This window comes from Simochromis diagramma, unplaced genomic scaffold (assembly GCF_900408965.1).
Source record: "Simochromis diagramma unplaced genomic scaffold, fSimDia1.1 OVJJ01000816.1, whole genome shotgun sequence".
NCBI classification, from domain to species: domain Eukaryota; kingdom Metazoa; phylum Chordata; class Actinopteri; order Cichliformes; family Cichlidae; genus Simochromis; species Simochromis diagramma.
In genome coordinates, this window is record NW_024386908.1 from 17371517 (window position 1) to 17392490 (window position 20974).

General features: G+C 41.2%; 1 protein-coding gene across 1 annotated transcript in view; it reads left to right on the forward strand.

Annotated features, from left to right (window-relative positions):
• usp6nl (USP6 N-terminal like) overlaps positions 1-20974 on the forward strand; it is a 64728-nt gene that overhangs the window by 38343 nt on the left and 5411 nt on the right. Inside the window, exons 6-19 of the mRNA XM_040036062.1 lie at positions 5261-5368; positions 7454-7563; positions 8220-8268; positions 9788-9908; positions 10743-10837; positions 10986-11051; positions 12143-12242; positions 12330-12499; positions 13504-13623; positions 17176-17380; positions 18215-18309; positions 18458-18523; positions 19615-19714; positions 19802-19954. Coding sequence (XP_039891996.1) covers positions 5261-5368; positions 7454-7563; positions 8220-8268; positions 9788-9908; positions 10743-10837; positions 10986-11051; positions 12143-12242; positions 12330-12499; positions 13504-13623; positions 17176-17380; positions 18215-18309; positions 18458-18523; positions 19615-19714; positions 19802-19954 — 1558 coding nt within the window. The remainder of the gene's footprint in view (positions 1-5260; positions 5369-7453; positions 7564-8219; positions 8269-9787; positions 9909-10742; positions 10838-10985; positions 11052-12142; positions 12243-12329; positions 12500-13503; positions 13624-17175; positions 17381-18214; positions 18310-18457; positions 18524-19614; positions 19715-19801; positions 19955-20974) is intronic.

Genomic DNA, 20974 nt, shown 5'->3' on the forward strand with positions numbered 1-20974 from the left:
AACAGTGCACAAACAACATTACGTCTCTTAACAAGCGGTAAAAATATATACCGTATATATACTACTTAACAATTTTATTGGTCTACTGTTACCAGGCAAAATGTTTTTGGCTGCATGAAAAAAAAAAAATGCATTAGCATTAGCCGCACATCAGTATAAGCCGCAGTGTTCACAGTGTGGGGAAAAAGTAGCAGCTTATGACCCGAAAACTCAGGAAGGCAAACAGCCTCTGAGGTGGATCCATGCTAATTAAATTTGGTATATTTCAAACTGCCAACAGGATTTTTAGGTATAAAATTTCTTTGCACACACTGGTGCTGGCAGGCCCATTTTGATTGTACTTTAAAATAATAATAATAATGTATACTTTATTGATCCCCGTGGGGAAATTACTTGTTTTTCTCTGCATTTGACCCATTCACTCAGAGAAGCAGTGGGCAGCCACTAAGCAGGCGCCCGTGGAGCAGTGTGTAGGGATGGCACCTTGCTCAGGGGTACCTTAGGGTAGCCGTTGAGTGGATTGGATCGGTACGTGCCACAGTCAATGCATTCTCATCAGAGGGCATTAAATTCTGCATTTTTCAGTCTACATTTGCAGCCGGTGACACACATATTCAAGAACAGTTACAAACCAGTTAGTCACAGAAGCCTTTGACTTTTGTTTGACCTTGGGTCTCTTGAAAGGCGCTATACAAATCTGATTTATTATTATTTTATATTAGATTAGAGGAATCCCAAAAAGTTGATGCTGTTCATCTGGACATCCAGATGAACAGCATCAACTTCTTCATCTGGAGGTTGCCAGTGGTGTTTCACCCTTGCTTTCACTAACTTTCTAGGTTTAGAAACCAAAACCTACATAGTTAATGATGGCGGTTAGAGTTAAAGTATGCCTCTTCACAACATTTACCCTGCACATTTTGAAGTTACACTTGAATGCACTTAAAAGTGTTCTTTTGTGTGCTGAGACCATATAGTTATCATTTTCCTACCGCTTATCTTGACTTGGATCGTGGAGGCAGCCCAGACTTCCTTCACGTCAGCCACCTCTTGCTCATCTGGGATGGCAAGAAGTTTTTCCCAAACAGGCGAGAGATAATCTTTTCAGCAAGTCCTGACTCTGCCCCAGGCCTCCTCCTGGTATGACATGCCCGAAATGCCTCTCCAATGAAATGCCGCGTCCAGGAGGCATCCTGTTCAGATGCCTGAGCCACCTAAACTGAATCCTTTTAATGTGGAGGGGAAGCAGCTCTACTCCAAGTCCCTCACGAATAACCGAGCTGCTCACCCTCTAGCTAAGGAAGAGCCCAACCATTCTTTGAATCTCAGTCTTTCAGTCACTACTCAGAGCTCGGGACCACAGGTGCGGGTGCAAACGTAGCCTGACCAGTAAATCGACAGCTTTACTGTTATGCTCAGCTCTCCACCACAACAGATCCCCCACCATCCCAATCCAACTGCTGATCTCATACAAACTCTGTCACTCTGTGATGAGACCTGTTTTACTGTTATCATAACCAGCTGGGTTAATGCGTCCGTGTCAAACGACACATTTTTAACAACTTGGAGAAGAAACGCCAGTTTTTGATACAGGCCGTCATTGCTGCAGGCTGTACTCTGCAGCAATGACCTCTTTAGCTTCAGAGGGAAAAACACTGCCAGCACAGATCCATAAATTGAAGCCACAATAATGTGCAGCTCATTATTTGTAGTTGTAGCAAAAAGAAAAATAGAATTTTGTTCTTAATTTATCTCAACTTCAGCATTTTTTTTTTTAACTCTGCTGGAAGAACTTGTTTAGTGTAAGGAGGCTCAAGTCCAGCTTTAAATTAACCAAAACTAAATAAGTCATAACTAAATGTAATGCAGGTAAAAGTGTGCAGATTCAGAGTCTGGGTACAATGTGAGAGATTTGTCATTTTTAAGACTTTAAAGGGAGGATTTTAAGACATTTTAATACCAATTAAGGTCTTATTTTTAAGCACCCCCAATGTTTTCCTTCCATATTTTAAATCCATGCACACAGCGAGTTCTGTTTGTGCAGAAGATAAGCACAAACCAAAGCGCGAACAGCACACGTTCAATGTAAATGTTGACACACATGTAGGCACACAGACACACTCGTGCTCGGAGGATGATTAGTGTAACAGATGCGCTCATTGACTCGCTCATCAGAGCCTAATTACAAGGCTGTTGCACTAGAAACAAGCGAGTCCCAAGTGTGGTGGGTAGGAGGCTGATGGAGTGGAGGCTTTGGACACTTCACACACACCCAACTAAATGTCATTAATTCTCAGATCTTACACACACACACACACCACTCAGACCTTTAAACGTGAAAACACACCAGCTGCACACACACAGACGCACACACATCAGTGCATCACACTCATGTGACGCGAGGTTACTGATGGGGTCTGTTTTATGGCTCCTGATTTACTCTCAGCTCGTACATGTAAATCAGGACCGACTCCCTCTGCGTCTGTGTTTCTTGTAAAGCAACAAAAACAGGTTCAGATTCAGAAATAAAATGTAAATAAACACTTTTGCTGCAATATTTTGTACTCTGCAGAATGCTTTGCGTTAATTATTTGAGATCTGTGTAGACTAAAACAAGTTAAATGTTTTCGCCCTCACTAGAAGTTTAACTATTGATGTTTTTGTTCCAATCAGCTTCCAGCACAGCTTTTATTTTCGGAAGAGCCGCCCTCAGGAGAGGGACGGGGTCCAGGGTTCCTTCCCTCAGCATCAACATCTAAGTCAGCATCTGACCAATCACAAATATGGATTTGTCACGTTAAGATAAAACTACAATATTAGAAAAATATGAAGAGGTTAAACACACAACCTGACTGCAACATGGCGGATAGACACAAGTCATCAGTGTGGGCGTGCGAGAGGAAACACGCTTCAAAGTTGCGTCTCTGGGGATTGGCTCGTTTTGGGAAGCACCGAACACTGAGGTGCTGCGATTAGTCTTCGGATGTTTTTAGTGCTGCCTCCTAACACTCTACCATCCTTTCCGTTTGCCTCCGCTGTCAGTCACCTGTGCACACGCACACGGCTGGCTGGGTTTTAATAGGTGGAGACGGAGAATTCACTGCTGCGATTAGCTTTGCTGTTCCAGCAGTTTGCCTTTTAAGACTTAATCTCCCTCAGCCGGAGTCTGACTGATTTCCCATCTCTTTGTCGACACTGGATTACTCTGGACTGTTCTGCATGCATAGCAGTCTATTCTATCTAGACTTCTCACTGCCCGCAGTCTCCGAGTGCATCCAGCCAGATGGTCGTGGTTCACCTTCCAAAGCCCTTTGCTTTCTCTCAGGGAGGGTGCAGCGTACATTCAGGCACGCACTGTTTGTGTTTGTCTGACAGCTTTGACAAGATGAGGGAAGGTTTCTGTATTCTGTGTAATTTTTGGCAGCTGCCAGATGCCCCAGTTACATGTCAGTGGACTGCAGCTACGGCCATGCAACTTGGTGTTTCCTGTCCGTGTGTTTGTTTAAATCACTAGTTTATGCAGTGCAACTTCCTGTTTAAGTTATAATGCGGAACATATCCTTGTTTGGTGTATTTGGATTATTAAAAATGTTCCCAATAACATTCAAAGTCAGAGAAATGTGGAATTTTACTCAGTTTGGTCGTGTATTTCATTTGGTGGAGTGTCAGTGGCTTAATGACCTCTTTTACTCATCCCAGCCACAGGCTAGCACATGTACCGGGTCCAGGCGTCTCCCGTTTTGAACGAGGCTCTCGTCTTTTTAATAGCGCCCAAAAAGAGTTTAGCCCTCATCTTCTTCCTCTGAAGCTTTTAATTAAGCAGACTTTTAAAACTTAATCCAGTCACACACAGCAAAGTATTAATTGTGGATGGATCATTTCAGACGTTCTTCTTGGCTGACGTTTTGTGTGTGTGTGTTTACAGTCCAGCTATTCGTCTGTAGCCAGCTGTGAGATAGAGGACAATTAAAAATAAGAGCACGGACGTTAAAAGGCTTTTTTACTAAAGCTAAAAACAAGAAATACATCAATAAAAACAAACTAGGTATTAAACAAACTAGACCAAAGACTAGACTAAAAACGAGGATTAAAACAACATTGTCAACATAAAAGTACAAAGAAAATGTGTTGCCATAGTTACATTTTTGCAGTATAGTTACATAAACTAAAAATAACTTAAGATGAAAGTAAAGAAAAAAGCTAATTAGATCCTTCAAATCACCATAATTTAATGGAAGTGAATTTCCTCTGTATGTACTCTGTTGATGTTTTAGAAAATGCTGATATGAACTAACATTGAAACCAGCTACAGGCTGAGTCAGGACCATAAAAAGATTTTAACTGGATAAAAAAAACACAACACAAAAAGTCAAAAGTACAAACGTTACATTATTAGTTTTAACAGTGAAGAAACTACTCATCCCATGATGCATTGCAATGACTTTGCACAATCATTGAGCTGAATCCTTTTTGCTGTCAGTGTTGGATAATAGTTTATTTGACAGGTTTTTGTGGGGTGTGTGTCAGTATGCTACAGCACTTTGTTCCTGGCTGTGATTGTCACTCTCAATGTTTCTAGAGCTTTGTGCTTAAAGGTTTCCATGGTAACCACAATCTCCACCAATCAGGGGCGCTGTTTCAGTTTTAGGATTGTGGGTAGAGCAGTTCTTGTATTTGTTTTTTGTTGTTGTTATAACAAGTTTGACATCAAACAGATTTGTGGTTCATACCAGTTACATATAATCGAGCTCACAGTAAGTCTGCTGTGGATTTTACAGTATTATGCCTCCTAATCAGAACATGAGTGCTGTCATTATAGCCTGAACCTCACTGCTGAGATCTATGAGAGTGACTTCTGGACTAAGTGAAGGCAGAGGAGATGAAAAATGAGTTTCAATAATCCAGAAATTAAAGTGAATGTGAAAGGCTCCCAGAACAAGACTTCACACTTTATTAAACTAATATTTTTAACCAGAGATCTGCAGCTGAAGTGCTTCACAAGAGATTGAGGCCATGATCCTAAGAGCACGGTGACACCTGTTAAAGTCACAGATGAGGCTTTGTGAGCTTATCGCCTTGTGATGAATATGCAGAGGAAAAGAAAGAACCACCACATTCATCCTATCTTCACATTTAATGTTTTGTTGGACTAAACCTTGCACGGCCCTTCTGATGGCCTAAATGTGGAGTGATTGTCTGAGGTTAAAGTTCCTTTTTGAAGGTTGTTAACGATGACCTCCTGCTGTTTGTTTCCTTCCAGCTGCTCAGGAGGATCTACAAGGGAATCCCCCTGCAGCTCCGAGGGGAGGTGTGGTGTCTGCTGCTCGATATACCCAAAATAAAGGAGGAGAAGAAGGACTTCTATGAGGTATCACTCCAGGAACTCTCAGCTAAACACTGTCTCTCAGGCTCAAGTTTATAAAATGTCTGCAGCGTTCATCAAAACGCGAGCCTCATAAAGATTCATAAGCGAGCTGACGAACACCTCGGCTTTATTTGATTTCACTGAGCTTCAGAGTTATTGTGGCCAAGCAGCAGCTTTGGAAGTTTAATCGTGTTTGTGCAAAGCTGCACGGCCTGCTCCGGCACACGGTAAAGATCTTTTTGGGTTTTTTCCCCCACTCCTGCATAAAGTTTGGATCTCATTAGAAAGTTTAGCTAGCAAGATCAATATATCACTGCCTTCATTGGCTGGGAAGTGGTCTAATTATGAGTTAGGCCACATGCACTAAATGATGTGGAAAATATAAAGTGAAAAAGAGAAGATTTCTCCCCTGTGAGCAGGGCAGCTCTGTCCACAATAATCCATCAGATTTCAGGAGGTGTAATTTAGTCGTGTTTGGTTTGTTTTTTTTAAACATTTATTACCCAAACTTTGTTGTCTGTAGTTAGCATTACATACTGTCAGTAAGAAAAAATGATATCAAGAAAAGTTGCAATAATCTATGCAAAAAAAATCAACAGAATAAATATTTAAGATTAAGTTTAGAGGTTTTATTCAATTTACCAATTTAGATCATTTCATTCAAGATCGTGAAGGTAAAACATGCTTTAGAACAGGACAGGTCACCAATCTGTAGCAGGTCAAACACACAGAGACCATTCACACCTACACCGATTAACCAAACTCCACTAAAGCCTGGGGTTGCATAACATCTAAATCAGGTAATTATTCTAGAAGAAGAGCATTATTGAAAAAAAGGCTACGTCCACACGTACACGGGTTTTTTTGAAAACGGAGATTTTTCGTTTTTTTTTTTTAAAAAAAAAATCCCGTCCACACGTAAAAGCCAAAAACGAAGGAAAACGCTGCTAGGAACATGCCAAAGCAGCAGGTGGCGCTATATTCCTATCAGTGTAGAAATGTTGGCCAATCAGAAGTCAGCCTGGGTGGGAAAGAGTAAACAAAGATGGCGCATAGAAGCAGAACTGAGTCCTATGTGTGGAGGGACAGTAACTGTGTGTATATGTATATATTTAAACACTGCAGAGAGTAAAATTAACAGTAATGGTATTTTGTCTAAGTCCGCCATTGTAGAAATTAATTTTCCCCGAAACAATAACCTGGCGCACAGTGTGACGTCAAAAAATGGGCACACCTTTGACGCTGCGTTTTTCTCGTCCACACATAAACGCAAAAACTGAGTTTTCAAAAATATCCACCCTGCTAGGAGTTTTTAAAAATCTCCGTTTTCAGTGACCGAAAACGCCGTTTACGTGTGGACGAAAGGTGCAAACGCATAGAAAAATCTGCATTTTCAAAAATACCCGGGTACGTGTGGACGTAGCCTAAGGCAGCCGCCTCGCTCTCATCCACCGCTCACACGTCAGTCTGCTGCTTCACCCTGAAACAATATTGTCGTGTAAAAAAAGTGAAAAATATTTAGTACATGGGATGTTTTATCTGTTCTCTTTTAACCAGCTGCGTAGAGCCCTCCTTCATCACCCTGTAATCTTATCATTAATTTCCATCCACTATTTGCTCTTCCTGTAACACAGAGTGCAACTATGGAGTGATCCAGCCACGCTCTGAGATGCTTGTTTTCCACATTACCTGCTGCTAGCTTCTCCTCTGTTGTAGCCTGGTTCTACTTGACCATTTTGTTTGTTTGTTTGTTTGTTTTCTTGTTTGTTTGTTTGGGTTTTGGGGGGCGTCACCTCAAGTGGGGAAACAAGTGAGTTTTTTCACCTTCAGCTGGCACAGTTTTCTTGCAAGACGTTTCTATAGCAGTGATATCACAATATGACCCTACTGTGCATTTCGAAGCCTCAGCACTAGTGTTTATTATTTTTTAAAGCCAGAAGTGAGGGTTGGGTGCCAAGTTATCAGCTGAGGCTTCGAAAGCTCGATCAGCAAGGTGGACCCACAAACTCTGTGGACACAGATGCCTGCTATTTAGTACTAAATGGCACTTCTGCTTGCATTCATTCTTTGTTTTGTGGCTGTTTTCAGAAACTGAAGGCCAGAGCCAGAGGAATATCCCCCGACATCCGGCAGATCGACCTGGATGTGAACCGAACCTACAGGGACCACATCATGTTCATGCATCGCTATGATGTCAAGTGGGTACTTTCACATTTTACTACATCCAAGCAACCATCTGCAAGTTCATTGCACACAGCTGCAGTAATGTTGGTTGTGTTGCTTATTTAAAGCAGCTTTGCATTTTTGAGCTTAAAAGTTTCCTGTGTGCCTTTTAAGGAGCCTTTCAGTTCCTGAGTAATTCAATTTACATAACCTTGTACATAAATGTGCCTGCATGGGGGAAGATACAACGAGCCTTCACTTCACTGTCACAAAGCCCAAGAACAATGACAGCTCTCGCTATTTGACACATAATCTCAGTAAAAGTAACAAGAGCACAAACACAACGGGAGTCAGTAATCATCTGCAGATATGCATGCATTTTCACTCTCTGCAAGGAGAAGGCGGCTTCTCCAGTGTGGAAGTGAGAGATCTCACGTCCCCTTTCTGCTCTGCCTTCCGCTTTGTTGCGTGACTCTGAGGAAAGACCTGTACCCGTTAACGCCGTTTTGCCTTTTCACACTGCTTTTCTGATATTTGGAAGTGCATTCAGGCTTTGCAGCGACACAACTCAGCATCAAGGCTGGTGTGCAGCTCCAGGCCACATGCATGCATCTTAACTTGAAGCCAAAGACGCCACTGAAGTGTGTTTATTAAAGTTTTTGTATGAACTGTGGTTTGTTTGTGCTTTCAGGCAGCAGGCGCTCTTCCACGTCCTCACAGCCTACTCCATGTACAACACGGTGAGTCATCCAAGCTCGCTTTTAGCGTCCTGAAGACTTTGAGTTGTAACATTTTCACTGAAGACAATAAAGGTGCACACGAAGGCACCAATCTAATATTTTGTTATTGTAGCAATATTGGTAACACTTTTTATTACAGCTAGGTAAAACCTGGTATGTCAGTGGGGCTCATATGAAGTACTTGCTGATATAACTGCATTTATATTGGCTGATATATAGAAATGTAAAAAGTAAACAAGAAACAAGAGAAAAACCCTTCAGCCAGTGTTGCATAGTTTGTCCACCAGAGGGCACTCTGCAACTTCCCCTGTTTGGAACGCCACAAATACAACAAGCAGCTAATACGAGTAGACTCGGGGCGAGTGTGAGCGACAATGAAACGATTATTTTTAAACTGCAGGTTACAAATGTTTCAGGAGAAAATAAATATATATCAGCTGATATATTTTATTTTTAAATTACCAAGTTTCAGTGTCAGTCTTAAAAATTGGTCTGGCTCTAATAATAAAACTGTAATAGTCTATTAACAATGTGAATCACTAATTAAGTAAATAGCTTGATATTACCAAAAGAAGTAACAACAATCATTTCTTTTTTAATAAAAGTACTAAAAAGATAAAACCATTTAGTAACAGTAGGTAACCTACTAAACTACTAACCTAATAACAATAAATGGTAATACTTGTGTAGTACCTGGAGTAAAAACTGTAGTCTAGTGAGATTATTGGGGTAAAAACAATATTAAGTTAGTAAAGTTTGACATCGACGTCGCCTTCAAAGTTCACATTAAATTTACCCTACTGCAATGTTGAAATCATTTCCCGCTGATGTTTAAAATAAGTCTTCCTTTAAAAAGATAATTCTTGATTATTATTCAACTTTATCAACTCACTGTCATCCCTGAAGTAGGGAAGAAGAAGAAGTACAGTAACTTTTCCAGTTTTACCTTCGTGCTGTGAATTCTTTCAGAGTTACAACCTCCTGAAACACACAGAGGTGAACTAAGCTAAGAGTTTTTTCTCCAACACTTTTGATCCCTCATATTTCAGAGGTAGACGACATATAGATGTCAGATGTGAAATATATAATTGGGCAATGTTTAAAGGAAAAATGAAAACCATTCCAAGTGTCCCAGTATCACAATATCACAGTGAACCCTGACACCCACAGTTTGCCATTCGATTCAACATAATAAAATAATATATGTCTAATGGTGATAACAGTGGTGTTAGTTTGTGTGTAATAATAATGAAGCAGGGCTGAAAAATGCTGAACTACAGATTTATTGTTAGGTCACCAAAGTATTTCTATAATGGATGGAGATGACTTATCTGCACTTACAGATATTACTTTATCAAAGTTTGTATATCCTTTAATAATTATCTCACTATAAACTATCTCAGTGTTTCACCTCAAATAAAGGAACTGTATGTAAATTAAGTTAAGCCAAGTTTACAAAAGTAAAGCAAAGAATGACTCCGTTGTTGTTTCCCCTCAGCTGATTGATGTGTGTTTGCAGGAGGTGGGCTACTGCCAGGGCATGAGTCAGATCACAGCTCTGCTGCTGATCTACATGAATGAAGAGGACGCCTTCTGGGCTCTCGTCAAACTGCTGTCTGGGCAGAAGCACGCCATGCACGGTAACGTGCGCACCTGTTTCTGAAGGCTCAGGGTTCTCAAAGTGCAGCCTGTGGTCATATTTATATACTTCTCTTTCAACTCTTTTGTTCTCATGTTCATCGCCAAGTAAAGCTTCCTAACACAGAAGCTGGAATGTACAGCTGCTCCACTAATGGTTAAACTAAACAAGAACTGTAACTGTAACTGAATGTGCAGAAGAAAAGAAAAAGGGGAAGTTTCTTGCACATGATGTGCAGACCGCTTGTACTGAATTCAGTGTGCACAGCTCCTGCAGCCTGAGTGTTGCATGCTGACTCCTTAAAGTGGAGTTCAGATGTCAAACTACAAAAATCCTCAGCATAGACAAACTTTGATTGTCCGTTGCACTTTGTGTAATCACCACGTTTGAATTTACTGGCCTAAAATTGCTGTCACAGAGGGTTCAGATCATCTGCCAAGTTCTTCTTTAAAAAAACATGCCTGGCCTTTTCCTGTTTCCACAGAGCTGCTCAGAAGGTGACAAACCATCTGTTATGTCAGGTTAAGGCACGAATCTTCTGACCACAGCTGCCAGATTTGCATTTTTGACATTTAGAGTGTTTAACTGACTCTGGTCTCTGCACTGAAATGACCTTGAGCCACTCTGGACCTCCTCCAGTCTTATCAAGCGTTAAGCGATAAAATTATCAGCGAAAGGCATCATTGAGGAAGCACTCGGGACAAATTAGCAGCACGCATGCTGCTGCAGTGAGCTCATGAATCTAACTTTAAACATCTGGACGCACAGATGTGTAAGTTTACATACAGAGTTTAAGGGATGATCATCGTTACGGCTCTTTTCTCCACACCTTCAGGGTTTTTTGTCCCTGGTTTCCCGAAGCTGATGCGTTTCCAGGAGCACCACGACCGCATCCTCAAGAAGATGATGCCCAAACTGAAACAGCACCTGGTGAGAAACACGAGACCTGTGTGACAATTAATAATGAAGCAAGTGCTGCGTAACGTACCAGCCAGTCATAGTGCCAGAAATGAAACCTTTAATCCCTCAGAGGTGGCTGCTTAATCCTCACTCTGTCACCATTTTCTGTTTGCTGCAGGACAACCAAGAGGTGTTCACCAGTCTCTACACCATGAAGTGGTTCTTCCAGTGCTTTCTGGACAGAGTGAGTGCAGTTACAAGCAAGATATGATCTCACAACCTTCAAAAGGATCTATGAAGACATGTAGAAGAGCAGCAACGTAACTTGGTTAACTTATAAGCTGGGTATTTCCATCATAAGGTTGTTGGCACCTGTACACGTGAAGGGTTTCATGACTCCCAGCCTCAGGGCTTTATAAGCTAGTGTACTCCTGATGCCAAGCCCGGATAATTGTGAATCCATCCATCCATCCAAGGTGCTTTATGCTGCAGAGAGAAACCCAACAATCAGTAACTGAAGTTATTGAATAATTTTTTATTATTAACAACCAATGCTGTGATTTCTCTACTTGGTTTCAGCCAATGAGCTGCTCCAATTCAATGATTAAAACCAACCAACCCAACACGTTTCTGACAGCCCGTAAACAGCTTTTAATCGCCAGGAATGTGAGAGGTTTAGGAGCCTGTCAGTGGTGGATTTTTACTTTATTTGTATTTATAAAGCACCTTTAAAACCAAGACTTTCAAACAAAGTTACAAAGCTCTGAACCGTAATGAAAGCAACAAATATGAAAAGTTACAAATGAATAAATTGGATATTAAAGAGGATAAAAGGATCAGCAGTCATGGCAAACCGCATGATATAAATATGTTTTTAAAAGAGTTCCAAAAGCTGCAAAGACTCAATCGCCTTTAGTGACTAAACAAGCTTTTGGAATGACTGACGAGACCATGCCGGGACATTTTCCCACTCCTTTTCAACAAGAAAGCTGTGACGACTAATATCACTTCTCTTTTTCCTTTTGACTGGTAATCACAACAAAAAGCAGCACTGTACACTGACCCATCGCTGACTCAGAGTCTGCTGCACGTGCAAAGCTACGGCTGCTTTTGGAGGTCGTAGCATGCATGCAGTATTTAGGAGTTTTAAAAGATTACGATTATGTTTTGTGTAAGTTAGAGTAATCAGTGCTCCTTTAAAATAATTCCCAGTAAAGTAAGAGGTTAAGTTCGTGTTTTTTTTTTTTCACGGCAACTGCTGACAGTCACAAAAATATAGATAAATTGCCTTCTTCAGTAACTTATCGTCTAACTTTTCGTTCTGCTCGTGGTCAGACTCCCTTCACACTGACCCTCAGGATCTGGGACATCTATATCTTGGAGGGTGAAAGAGTGCTGCCTGCCATGTCCTACACGCTCCTCAAACTGCACAAGAGTAAGACTGTTTCCTCCACAAACTGAAACCAGCTGATTTCACCCCTCACAACACTTCTCATCAGTGTGAGTGTGTGTGTGTCTGCAGAGCACCTGATGAAGCTGTCCATGGAGGAGCTGGTGGAGTTTCTGCAGGTGACTTTGTCCAAAGATTTCTTCTGCGAGGACGACTTTGTGATCGAGCAGCTGCAGGCGTCCATGACAGAGCTCAGGAGGGCGAAGCTGGAGCTGCCCGCACCAGGTACTTCTGCACCAAACAATCCATTTCTATAAATTATCAAAAAGTCTGCTCTTCTCAAGTAAATCAATCTCCAGTTGGTTTTAAACTTGTGTTTGGAGAGTGACAAAAGTTCCTCTATGCACAAACAATTCCCAAAGCTTAAAACCATTTAGTAAACGTGGTAACCTACTAAACTACTAACCTAATAACAATAAATGGTAATACTTGTGTAGTACCTGGTAAAAAACTGTAGTCTGTGAGATTATTGGGGTAAAAACATATTAAGTTAGTAAAGTTTGATTTTGACGTCGCCTTCAAAGTTCACATTAAATTTACCCTACTGCAATGTTGAAATCATTTCCCGCTGATGTTTAAAATAAGTCTTCCTTTAAAAAGATAATTCTTGATTATTATTCAACTTTATCAACTCACTGTCATCCCTGAATAGGGAAGAAGAAGAAGTACGTAACTTTTCCAGTTTTACCTTCGTGCTGTGATTCTTTCAGAGTTACAACCTCCTGAAACACACAGAGGTGAACTAAGCTAAGAGTTTTTTCTCCAACACTTTTGATCCCTCATATTTCAGAGGTAGCGACTTAGATGTCAGATGTGAAATATATAATTGGGCAATGTTTTAAGGAAAATGAAAACCATTCCAAGTGTCCCAGTATCACAATCACAGTGAACCCTGACACCCACAGTTTGCCATTCGATTCAACATAATAAATAATATATGTCTAATGGTGATAACAGTGGTGTTAGTTTGTGTGTAATAATAATGAAGCAGGGCTGAAAATGCTGAACTACAGATTTATTGTTAGGTCACCAAGTATTTCTTATGGATGGAGATGACTTATCTGCACTTACAGATATTACTTTATCAAAATTGTTATCCTTTAATAATTATCTCACTATAACTATCTCAGTGTTTCACCTCAAATAAGGAACTGTATGTAAATTAAGTTAAGCCAAGTTTACAAAGTAAAGCAAAGAATGACTCCGTTGTTGTTTCCCCTCCGCTGATTGATGTGTGTGTTTGCAGGAGGTGGGCTACTGCCAGGGCATGAGTCAGATCACAGCTCTGCTGCTGATCTACCTGAATGAAGAGGACGCCTTCTGGGCTCTCTCAACTGCTGTTCTGGGCAGAAGCACGCCATGCACGGTAACGTGCGACCTGTTTCTGAAGGCTCCGGGTTCTCAAAGTGCAGCCTGTGGTCATTTTTATATACTTCTCTTTCAACTCTTTTGTTCTCATGTTCATCGCCAAGTAAAGCTTCCTAACACAGAAGCTGGAATGTTCAGCTGCTCCACTAATGGTTAAACTAAACAAGACTGTAACTGTAACTGAATGTGCAGAAGAAAGAAAAAGGGGAAGTTTCTTACCAGAGACCATTTTTCTGGAGAAACGCTCTTAGGTTCTGCCATTGGAGGTGAGTCAATGGATACCAGAGACCATTTTTCTGGAGAAACGCTCTTAGGTTCTGCCATTGGAGGTGAGTCAATGGATACCAGAGACCATTTTTCTGGAGAAAGGCTCTTAGGTTCTGCCATTGGAGGTGAGTCAATGGATACCAGAGACCATTTTTCTGGAGAAAGGCTCTTAGGTTCTGCCATTGGAGGTGAGTCAATGGATACCAGAGACCATTTTTCTGGAGAAAGGCTCTTAGGTTCTGCCATTGGAGGTGAGTCGATGGATGCCAGAGAGTATTTTTCTTTGTTCTTTGTTGAATCCATTTCACCAAATATCTCATGGATGACGTCAACTACAGCCTGTTCTACAGGGTTTAGAGCTCGGACACTTTCTGTTTCAGCAGTTATTTCACCTTCTTTTGCTACACCTGATCCTTCTGGAAGCTTAATTTCTTCCCCCTCCTGATCTGAATTTTCATCCTCTGTCATCTCTTCATTGAAGCTCCATGAGCTAGAGGGATTAAGAGAAATCTCAGAGATTGGTGTTTGCACTGAGATGTTTGCATCCGTACTTTCTGTATCAGAATCAGATGGACTGGTATCAGACCCGCTTGTCGGGTGCTGGCAGTGCAGCTTACCTACAAGCTTTTTAAGGCATGAGGCAGCGTGACGAACCATGCAGTGTAGTTTTTTAATATTATTAAATGTACCGCTAACATAAATGGTGGGGTCTTCCGGGAAATCAGGGCTTTGTGCGAGCAGTGCAACTATTGAACTGATCTTTTCGGAGATCTCTTCCTCAACCATGCGTGTCAGCTTTACAGCCCTCTTACATCGCTTTTTCGGGACATTAAGAGCGCTGGCGAAGACCGCTGAGATCGAGTCTCCGAGGGACGGCCTTATTTTCCCCTCATCTAAAAGCACCGGACATTCTTTCACGTTACGATCCTGAACATCGGGAAGGGCTATTTTTAGGATGCTGGCAGAGGCAGTCTGAATGATTTCAGAAAGCATGTCAGCAAGAATGCCTTGTATGTTGGCGTTGCATGTGCCACTTTGTATTAAGTACCACTCAGTTTCCGAGAGCTTATTTAAGTACTTATTGATTGGTGGCAAAATCTGGTCTGGCGTGACCACGATTGAATACTCATTTTCCTTTAGCATTGCCATTGCAGTCACAAATGTTATTTTCTTGGTTTGTGTTAAAAGCGTGAGACGTTTACTGAGAGAGCGCCGACTGTTCAACATGTGCCAACAAATGAGCATGTCTAAGTGTCTGAGGGGTATTTATAGCCTCTTGCCTATGTGACGTTGCAGCACATCATAGCCAATCGAATTTCCTTTCATCTTTCAGTGACGTCACGAGCTACGCATGCGCAGACGCGGCACATAATCGGGCTTTGGAGTTGACGTCACGCCGCAATGCATTGTTGGAGCGCCGCACCATTTTCGGGGTCTACGAATCAAAACAAACACACTGTGTTGGAACGACGATTACAAGATGCTTAAAAGCAGCTCAAAAGAGAATGGACTGTATAGAGACCGATTTCGTTCAGAGGGGAAGCAGCGGTACTTGCAGAAAATAGCGTGCATTGGAAATGTGGACCCGTATGAAATACGGCCGTGGAGTAGAAACCCTGAAGACCAACCGCTATTGACGTAGCCTGACATATTTTCGTACCTTATCTGTGGAATCAGCGCGTACAAGTCGTCATTCAAACAAAGGTAAGTCAGCTCGAGTACTGCGTGTGAAATGCGTTTGATTTCCCTGCAAACATTCACATTAGTGCAGCATAAATTCATTCATGAGGGGAAATTACAGTGAGAACATGTGGAGGCTGTTAGGTGGATAACATAGTGAGTTCAGTGACATTGTCCTGAAGGATTTAGTTATTCTTTATGGTTAAAGAAATTGCAATGATTTATTCATATTTATTATAAATAATTCTAATTATACATCTTGCTTACATATTTGTATCTTGTGTCACTAAAAATACATTTTATTTTAATTTTATACATTGATTAATGACCTGCAGAATCTCCTTATCATATTAAGGGATTCATAATTGTCACTTTATGCTTTCTCCATCTCTAAAGTGATTACATTACACATTACATACTTTAGGTTCATTTTCTGCAGGCAGGTTTCTGACAGAACAGGCAGATTTAGAATATAACACAGTACTGCGTCAGTACCATATAGAACAGGACACGGAACAGAAACATACACAATTTTTACATATTTACATCAAGGACAGTGGTTACTATATACAGAGAGTATTGTACAGTTATTAAATTAAATAAAAATAGCTACAGATAAGAGGCAAAGTGTAGTGCGTGTAGTGTTTAGTGCGAATCAGTTGATTAACTTATTGCAGTTACAGCGCAGATGTAAACATCTATGTTTGTTGGGAGCAGTTCTGATTGTACAGTCTGACAGCTGCAGGGAGGAAGGACCTGTGGAAACGTAAAAGTACTAAAAAGATAAAACCATTTAGTAACAGTAGGTAACCTACTAAACTACTAACCTAATAACAATAAATGGTAATACTTGTGTAGTACCTGGAGTAAAAACTGTAGTCTAGTGAGATTATTGGGGTAAAAACAATATTAAGTTAGTAAAGTTTGATTTTGACGTCGCCTTCAAAGTTCACATTAAATTTACCCTACTGCAATGTTGAAATCATTTCCCGCTGATGTTTAAAATAAGTCTTCCTTTAAAAAGATAATTCTTGATTATTATTCAACTTTATCAACTCACTGTCATCCCTGAAGTAGGGAAGAAGAAGAAGTACAGTAACTTTTCCAGTTTTACCTTCGTGCTGTGAATTCTTTCAGAGTTACAACCTCCTGAAACACACAGAGGTGAACTAAGCTAAGAGTTTTTTCTCCAACACTTTTGATCCCTCATATTTCAGAGGTAGACGACATATAGATGTCAGATGTGAAATATATAATTGGGCAATGTTTAAAGGAAAAATGAAAACCATTCCAAGTGTCCCAGTATCACAATATCACAGTGAACCCTGACACCCACAGTTTGCCATTCGATTCAACATAATAAAATAATATATGTCTAATGGTGATAACAGTGGTGTTAGTTTGTGTGTAATAATAATGAAGCAGGGCTGAAAAATGCTGAACTACAGATTTATTGTTAGGTCACCAAAGTATTTCTATAATGGATGGAGATGACTTATCTGCACTTACAGATATTACTTTATCAAAGTTTGTATATCCTTTAATAATTATCTCACTATAAACTATCTCAGTGTTTCACCTCAAATAAAGGAACTGTATGTAAATTAAGTTAAGCCAAGTTTACAAAAGTAAAGCAAAGAATGACTCCGTTGTTGTTTCCCCTCAGCTGATTGATGTGTGTTTGCAGGAGGTGGGCTACTGCCAGGGCATGAGTCAGATCACAGCTCTGCTGCTGATCTACATGAATGAAGAGGACGCCTTCTGGGCTCTCGTCAAACTGCTGTCTGGGCAGAAGCACGCCATGCACGGTAACGTGCGCACCTGTTTCTGAAGGCTCAGGGTTCTCAAAGTGCAGCCTGTGGTCATATTTATATACTTCTCTTTCAACTCTTTTGTTCTCATGTTCATCGCCAAGTAAAGCTTCCTAACACAGAAGCTGGAATGTACAGCTGCTCCACTAATGGTTAAACTAAACAAGAACTGTAACTGTAACTGAATGTGCAGAAGAAAAGAAAAAGGGGAAGTTTCTTGCACATGATGTGCAGACCGCTTGTACTGAATTCAGTGTGCACAGCTCCTGCAGCCTGAGTGTTGCATGCTGACTCCTTAAAGTGGAGTTCAGATGTCAAACTACAAAAATCCTCAGCATAGACAAACTTTGATTGTCCGTTGCACTTTGTGTAATCACCACGTTTGAATTTACTGGCCTAAAATTGCTGTCACAGAGGGTTCAGATCATCTGCCAAGTTCTTCTTTAAAAAAACATGCCTGGCCTTTTCCTGTTTCCACAGAGCTGCTCAGAAGGTGACAAACCATCTGTTATGTCAGGTTAAGGCACGAATCTTCTGACCACAGCTGCCAGATTTGCATTTTTGACATTTAGAGTGTTTAACTGACTCTGGTCTCTGCACTGAAATGACCTTGAGCCACTCTGGACCTCCTCCAGTCTTATCAAGCGTTAAGCGATAAAATTATCAGCGAAAGGCATCATTGAGGAAGCACTCGGGACAAATTAGCAGCACGCATGCTGCTGCAGTGAGCTCATGAATCTAACTTTAAACATCTGGACGCACAGATGTGTAAGTTTACATACAGAGTTTAAGGGATGATCATCGTTACGGCTCTTTTCTCCACACCTTCAGGGTTTTTTGTCCCTGGTTTCCCGAAGCTGATGCGTTTCCAGGAGCACCACGACCGCATCCTCAAGAAGATGATGCCCAAACTGAAACAGCACCTGGTGAGAAACACGAGACCTGTGTGACAATTAATAATGAAGCAAGTGCTGCATAACGTACCAGCCAGTCATAGTGCCAGAAATGAAACCTTTAATCCCTCAGAGGTGGCTGCTTAATCCTCACTCTGTCACCATTTTCTGTTTGCTGCAGGACAACCAAGAGGTGTTCACCAGTCTCTACACCATGAAGTGGTTCTTCCAGTGCTTTCTGGACAGAGTGAGTGCAGTTACAAGCAAGATATGATCTCACAACCTTCAAAAGGATCTATGAAGACATGTAGAAGAGCAGCAACGTAACTTGGTTAACTTATAAGCTGGGTATTTCCATCATAAGGTTGTTGGCACCTGTACACGTGAAGGGTTTCATGACTCCCAGCCTCAGGGCTTTATAAGCTAGTGTACTCCTGATGCCAAGCCCGGATAATTGTGAATCCATCCATCCATCCAAGGTGCTTTATGCTGCAGAGAGAAACCCAACAATCAGTAACTGAAGTTATTGAATAATTTTTTATTATTAACAACCAATGCTGTGATTTCTCTACTTGGTTTCAGCCAATGAGCTGCTCCAATTCAATGATTAAAACCAACCAACCCAACACGTTTCTGACAGCCCGTAAACAGCTTTTAATCGCCAGGAATGTGAGAGGTTTAGGAGCCTGTCAGTGGTGGATTTTTACTTTATTTGTATTTATAAAGCACCTTTAAAACCAAGACTTTCAAACAAAGTTACAAAGCTCTGAACCGTAATGAAAGCAACAAATATGAAAAGTTACAAATGAATAAATTGGATATTAAAGAGGATAAAAGGATCAGCAGTCATGGCAAACCGCATGATATAAATATGTTTTTAAAAGAGTTCCAAAAGCTGCAAAGACTCAATCGCCTTTAGTGACTAAACAAGCTTTTGGAATGACTGACGAGACCATGCCGGGACATTTTCCCACTCCTTTTCAACAAGAAAGCTGTGACGACTAATATCACTTCTCTTTTTCCTTTTGACTGGTAATCACAACAAAAAGCAGCACTGTACACTGACCCATCGCTGACTCGGAGTCTGCTGCACGTGCAAAGCTACGGCTGCTTTTGGAGGTCGTAGCATGCATGCAGTATTTAGGAGTTTTAAAAGATTACGATTATGTTTTGTGTAAGTTAGAGTAATCAGTGCTCCTTTAAAATAATTCCCAGTAAAGTAAGAGGTTAAGTTCGTTTTTTTTTTTTTTCACGGCAACTGCTGACAGTCACAAAAATATAGATAAATTGCCTTCTTCAGTAACTTATCGTCTAACTTTTCGTTCTGCTCGTGGTCAGACTCCCTTCACACTGACCCTCAGGATCTGGGACATCTATATCTTGGAGGGTGAAAGAGTGCTGCCTGCCATGTCCTACACGCTCCTCAAACTGCACAAGAGTAAGACTGTTTCCTCCACAAACTGAAACCAGCTGATTTCACCCCTCACAACACTTCTCATCAGTGTGAGTGTGTGTGTGTCTGCAGAGCACCTGATGAAGCTGTCCATGGAGGAGCTGGTGGAGTTTCTGCAGGTGACTTTGTCCAAAGATTTCTTCTGCGAGGACGACTTTGTGATCGAGCAGCTGCAGGCGTCCATGACAGAGCTCAGGAGGGCGAAGCTGGAGCTGCCCGCACCAGGTACTTCTGCACCAAACAATCCATTTTCTATAAATTATCAAAAAGTCTGCTCTTCTCAAGTAAATCAATCTCCAGTTGGTTTTAAACTTGTGTTGGAGAGTGACAAAAGTTCCTCTATGCACAAACAATTCCAGAAACCTCACCTCCAATTGCCCTTTTAGTGCAAATGTGACAAACAAATCCAAGCCAAATGTCAGATTTTACGCTTTTACTCTTGAGGATATCGCTGTACACTCAATCTATGATCTACTTCATCTGTTGGTCAGGAGAAAAAGCAATTTAGTTCTATAAATTTGGAAATAGAAACATCTTCCAACTTTTCTTAATTGTTCTATTTAGTGGCAAAATGTAAGAAAATTGTTTGAGATGTTCACAATCAAGAGGCCAAAGGGAATCAAAGAATCAGCGTACACCCAAGCTGGTACTAGCGTGGCTCTATCCATACATGAAGATCCTCTGAGGGTCCACCTGAAGTCCACAAGATGAGTGAGCTACCACTAAGAAAGGGAAAAAAACAAAAACAACTACACAAAAATAGACACATTAGTCAGAGTTAGTCGGTGCCCTGACAAACAAACTAACTGGTGTCTATGTAGGTTCTCACTCAGCCTGGGCTCTGTACCACTAAGCAAGCGTAACATATCCAGGGTTTCTTTCCCTTATCTGGATTTACTTACCCTATAACCCAACTTCAGCCGGGATAAGTGCTCACATTAAGGTTGTTCTAACCTAAGTTAACCCCTACACATGCAATGTAAGCTCAAACTGGCTAAATGCCTCAAAAACACTGGTACAGTCAGTTGCAATCAGCCAGCTCTTTTATTGTGATCATGTGACCAACAGCCAGCTCCCCTACTGTAGGTAGAGGGCGTTGTGACCAGCCAGGTCTGACCCAGCTCAACTTCGGTCCAGCCAGGCTGCAGTGCGAACATCAAACATACGTGTTCACAACAAAGTCAAACACCGGTCCAGATGTGCCAGCTGACTGTGCTTTTCGAATCCTGCTCTGTCTCCTCATTA